General features: G+C 40.7%; 1 protein-coding gene across 1 annotated transcript in view; it reads right to left on the bottom strand.

Moving 5' to 3' along the window:
• Positions 1-5,715, bottom strand: part of Ak9 (adenylate kinase 9) — a 156,171-nt gene that overhangs the window by 107,753 nt on the left and 42,703 nt on the right. The window contains exon 16 of the mRNA XM_008852452.3: positions 2,811-2,891. Coding sequence (XP_008850674.1) covers positions 2,811-2,891 — 81 coding nt within the window. The remainder of the gene's footprint in view (positions 1-2,810; positions 2,892-5,715) is intronic.

Genomic DNA, 5,715 nt, shown 5'->3' with positions numbered 1-5,715 from the left:
CCAGACATAGACATAATTCCAGGAGATGAGCCTGTGCCTTTGCCTAGCTTTGACACATTCGTTCCTAGGCACAAACGAGCGGTCCAGTTCATTCCGTTGCTTATTGGACTGGGTATCTCAGGAGCCCTCGCTACGGGCTCAGCTGGTGTAGGAGTGGCAATAGACACTTACAACAAATTATCTCAACAGTTAATTGATGATGTAAATATGGTCTATCGGTCTGTACAAGATCTTCAGGACCAGGTAGATTCACTAGCCGAAGTTGTTTTACAAAATAGACGGGGACTTGATCTATTAACAGCAGACAAGGGAGGTATCTGTTTAGCATTACAGGAAAAATGCTGTTTTTATACCAACAAGTCCGGGATTGTCAGAGATCGGATTAAAAAACACCAAGAAGAACTAGAAAAAAGGTGACAGGAGCTTTTTGCTAACCCCATGTGGGGCATGTGGAACGGAATTCTGCCTTATCTTCTACCTCTTATTGGGCCCCTGGGTTCCCTACTCCTAATCTTGACCCTAGGCCCCTGCATTTTCAACCGGTTGACTCAATTCATACGAGAAAGGTTATCAGTTGTCCAGACCTTAGTGCTGACCAGCCAGTACCAAGCCCTAGAAACCAATGACCCTGATAATCTCTAAAGGAGGGAAAGATTCCCCTCCATAGTTACAAGAAAAAAAAGGGAGGAATGAAAAACAAAAGTCAGGCGCCATGAAGTCCCTCAGGCAGGTCGCGTACCGGTCAAGAATTCTAACTTACTGATAAACAAGTTTTATGGTTGAGACATCTGGCTTACTGATAAACAAGTTTTATGGTTGAGACATCTGGCTTACTGATAAACAAGTTTTATGGTTGAGACATCTGGCTTACTGATAAACAAGTTTTATGGTTGAGACATCTGGCTTACTGATAAACAAGTTTTATGGTTGAGACATCTGGCTTACTGATAAACAAGTTTTATGGTTGAGACATCTGGCTTACTGATAAACAAGTTTTATGGTTGAGACATCTGGCTTACTGATAAACAAGTTTTATGGTTGAGACATCTGGCTTACTGATAAACAAGTTTTATGGTTGAGACATCTGGCTTACTGATAAACAAGTTTTATGGTTGAAACATCTGGTCATCCACGTCTGTGTCCAGAGGTCACCACCCATTTAGCCACCCTACTTTCTCATACCTTGTACCCGCTTTCCCCATAGTATTTTGTAATAGTTTGAATTAGCCAATAACCGCGCTTCTGCTTCTGTATCCTGCTTCTGCTCTATAAAAGTTCCAAAAACCCGGCCTGAGGCGCGCAAGTTCTCTGAGGAGACTTTGTGCCCACAGGTACCTGTGTACTAAATAAACCTCTTGCTGTTGCAACCTGAAGGCTGACTTGTCCTCAGTGGTTTCACTCTTACAAACTTATATCCATTTTCCTCTGGCTTATAACAACCTGCTTTTGTTGAGGCCACTCATATGCCCAGGTGGAAGAATGTATCTCCCATTTTTCCCTATAGCTTGGGATAAAGCAAGCAGATTTTGGGGGAAGGGGATATGTTATTTATTTTGCAAGTTTCCTGCCAACTCTTTATTATTGTTCTTTTGCCATTTCTGTGTGTGTGGGGGGGGTGTGTGTGTATGGGTTGTACATGTGTGTTTGCATGTATGTGGGAACACGTGGGTGCCAGTGCATATTTATGATGAGATCAGAGATTGATGTTGGGAAGCATCTCCAACTGTTCTTCCTTATTCATTGAGGCAGGGTCTCTCAATCAAACCTAGAGCTTGCCTAAAATGGCTAGGCTCTTTAGTCATCTTGTTCTAGAAATCCCTTGTCTCTGCCTTCTGAGGCTAGAAATTATAGGTGGGGCTGCCATGCTTACCTGACATTTATGGGGATTCTAAGGATCTGAACTCTGGTTATCATGCTTGCATAGCAAGTGCTTTAACACTGAGCAATCTCTCTGGTCCCTCTTGCTAACCCTTTAAGAGTGTTAACTCAGCTAGGAGAGAGCCAGATTTTGTTTCTTGCTTTTTATGCTCTTCTTGCTATGTAGGCAGATATGACAGCTAGAGATCAGAAGACATTCTGTGGATTAGTATGGCAGCCACATGCCAAGGATGGCACAGCAGAAGGAGACATTGCTTTTCTCACCAAAACCATGTATCATGTTATTTTCCTGTGTTCCTGTATTGTCCTAGTTTGTTTCTCCATTGCTGTGACAAAACACTCTGACCAATACCAACTTGGGAAGGAAAGGGTTTATTCAGCTTACATATCCAGGTCACAGTTCATCAGGGAGCCCAAGGTAGGAACTTAGGGCAGGAACCTGGAGGCAGGAGCTGGAGCACAGGCCATAGAATAGTGCTGCTTACTGGCTTGCTCCCCTGACCCCTGCTCAGCCTGCTTTCTTATGCAACACAGGTCCACCTACCCAGGGTTGGCACCACCCACAGCGGACTGGGCACATCACTCAACAATCAAGAAGGTGCCCAATGGACATGGCCACGGGCCTCAACCCAGGTGTGTCAAGTTGACACTAAAGCTACCTAGCACATGTAGGTATAATTGTTCATACTATAATACCCTTTCAAGACAGGATAAGTTTGGGGTGGGGAAGTAGCTTAGCAGTAGAGCCCTTGCCGAGAATACACAAGACCCTGGGTTTGATTCCCAAACCACCACCACCACCCCGCACACAAAGAAAGGATGTTGGGTATTAATAGTGATTTTATTCTTAAAATTACATATTTCAAGGAGATACTGGTTTTTTTTTTAAGATCACAATTTAAAAAGAACTAAATTGCCAGATATTAATTTACCTTGGTCTGAACTCAACTGCTCTTCTTGAGAATCTTGAGAACTCCTCTTAGGTGTGGATGTGTCACTGATTTCTTTTTCATCTATGAATAAACATTGTTAAGAACTAAGACAACAGGGCTGGAGAGATGGCTCAGCAGTTAAGAGCACTGGCTGCTCTTCCAGAGGACCAGTTCAGTTCTAAGCACCCACATCATAGCTAACAACCACCTGTAACTCCAGTTCCAGGGATATGATGCCCAGTTCTGGCCTCTGCAGGTATTGCATGCATGTGGTATATTTACATACATGCAGGGAAAACACTGACACTCATAAAATAAAACTAAAATAAATTTTTAAAAAGAAAGAAGACAACACTGACATGGTTTCCCAAGGAAGACTGTGGTATACCCCCAGGGACCCAGGACCTATGGCTCTAATTTTTAATTAAAATAAGAACATAACATTTAACCAGGTAAACACATGTTGTCAGAAAAATTAAAGATAATCTGCAGCAAAAGTAGAAGTAACTTTAGCTTAGTGTACTGCCAATGGATGGAAAAGAAAACTGACAGGCTAGAGAGACGACTGAGAAGTCACCCAAAAACCTAAGGAAAACCCACAAAACCAGAATACAAGAGGAGGACTCTGAAACCCTAAAAATAAAGAAGAAAATGGATTACAAAACCATGAAAATTGCCTCTGTTACTTCCAAAATACAAGGTGATTTAGAAGACAAATCACTCAATTTGGAAAAAACACTGAAAAATAAGGGACTACCATAAATCATATAATCGATACACCAATTTAGGAAATTTGGCAAAAACAAAGCTCACCAAAGCAAAGAAGTAAATGGTGAACAAATCTTAACATGATAAACTTCAAAAGCAAAACAAAATAATCCTAAAGAGAAACTACAGAGGAACACTGGTAAGTACCCATGAGAATGTAATTTGGGACAACGTTTTATTAAAACAATCTTTGTCTACAGCTTCATTTCATTTATTTAATAATCCCACGACTGCTGACATCTAGATTAAACCTTATATTAAAAATTCATCAAAACATTATTTATAGAAGCAAAAAAGGAAAGTGACACAAATTTGTAATATAAAGAACCTGCTAAATTATTATCTATTCATAAAAAATTATCCAACGATTTAAACTGAGGGTTAAAGTATTTCTTGATAATGTAATATAGATGAATGGTACATTGTAAAGGATAGATATAGATCTCCCATGTGATCCAACCCTATCACTCTTGGGCATATACCCAAAGGACTCTATATCCTACTATAGAGCTATGTGCTCATCCATGTTCACTACTGCTCAATTCAGAATAGCCAGGAAATTAAAACAACCTAGATTTTTACCAACTGATGAATGGATAATGAAAATGTGATACAGATACACAATGAAATATTATTTATCTGTAAAGAAAAATGAAATTATTAAATTTGCAGGTAAATGAATGGTGCTGGAAACAGTCATCCTAAGTAAGGTAACCCAGACCCAGAAAGACATATGTTGAATGTTTTCTCTTATATGTCAATGCTAGGTTCGAATTTTCAGATATGCATATTTCATTTAGCATGCCCACTGAGGGTAGTATCCTAGTTTGCTTTCTATTGTTTTGACAAAAACTCTGGCCAAAACCAACCTGGGGAAGAAAAGGGCTTCTTTTTTTTTGGCTTATACATCTCAATTACAATTCATCATTGAGGGAAGCCAGGGCAGGAACTCAGGGCAGGAACATGGATTAGGAGCTGAAGCACAGGCCGTGGAAAAACACTGCCTACTGGCTTGCTCTTCTGGCTTGTGCTCAATCTGCTTTCTTTCTTTTTCTTTCTTTTTCTTTCTTTCTTTCTTTCTTTCTTTCTTTCTTTCTTTCTTCTCTTTCTTCCTTCCTTCCTTCCTTTCTCTTACTTTCTTCTTTCTCTTTCTTTCTTTCTTTCTTTCTTTCTTTCTTTCTTTCTTCTCTTTCTTTCTTCCTTCCTTCCTTTCTCTTTCTTCTTTCTTTCTTTCTTTTTTTATTTTTATTTTTTTTTTCATTTTGAGACAGGATCTCTCTGTAGCCCCATATGGCCTGGAACTCACTATGTAAACCAGGCTGGTCTTGAAGTCACAGAGATCCATCTGCTTCTGTATTCCAAGTGCTGGGATTAAACACGTGTGCCACCATGTCCAGCCCCCAGCCTACTTTCTTATACAACCCAGTACTACCCACAGTGGGCTAGCCCTTCCCACATCACTCAACAATCAAGAAAACACCTCACAGACATGCCCACAGGCCAATCTGATAGGAAAAAATTCCTCAGTTGAGGTTTCTTCTTCCCAGGTATGTCAAGTTGAGAAGCTAACTATGACAGTCAGGAAATCAGTAAAGGTAGTGGGGAGCTTTCAAGGGAGGGGAGAAAGAATGCACTGATATAAAGGGCAAAAGAGGAGTAATAGAACAGGAAGGGTTAAATGCAGTGGAGGATGGGGAATGAAAGGGCAGGGCAGGGGTGGGAGTATGGGGAGGGATGACTAACACTAAAGGTTTTTTGAAAATGTCATATGTAAACCTACTACTGTAGAAGCTTCCTAAAATAAATACACATACATATGTAAAAATAGTTTAAATGAAGTTACCCTATATATACATATATGTATAGGGGAGGGCAATGCCCTTACTAGATACCACAATTAAAAGCCCAGTGCCAGGAAAGGTAACCTTTTTGGAGTTGTTGGTGGGGGGCAGGGGGTGTGTCTCATAGACCTAACCTCCCCATCCCCCGCCACAAGATTGCATGCTATTGCCATTGTTCTTGGTTACCCTCCAGTTACTTGAGACAGAAGCCTGTCACTAAAGACACTACATACCCAAGTTGCAGAACATGAAGATCTCAAGCTGGCACTGACCTCAGAGCTTCATCCCTACTGCCT

This window comes from Nannospalax galili, unplaced genomic scaffold, assembly GCF_000622305.1.
Source record: "Nannospalax galili isolate Female #2095 unplaced genomic scaffold, S.galili_v1.0 scaffold646, whole genome shotgun sequence".
NCBI lineage: Eukaryota > Metazoa > Chordata > Mammalia > Rodentia > Spalacidae > Nannospalax > Nannospalax galili.
Note: the sequence above shows the minus strand (reverse complement) of the source record. Positions and strands in the feature narration are given on the sequence as shown.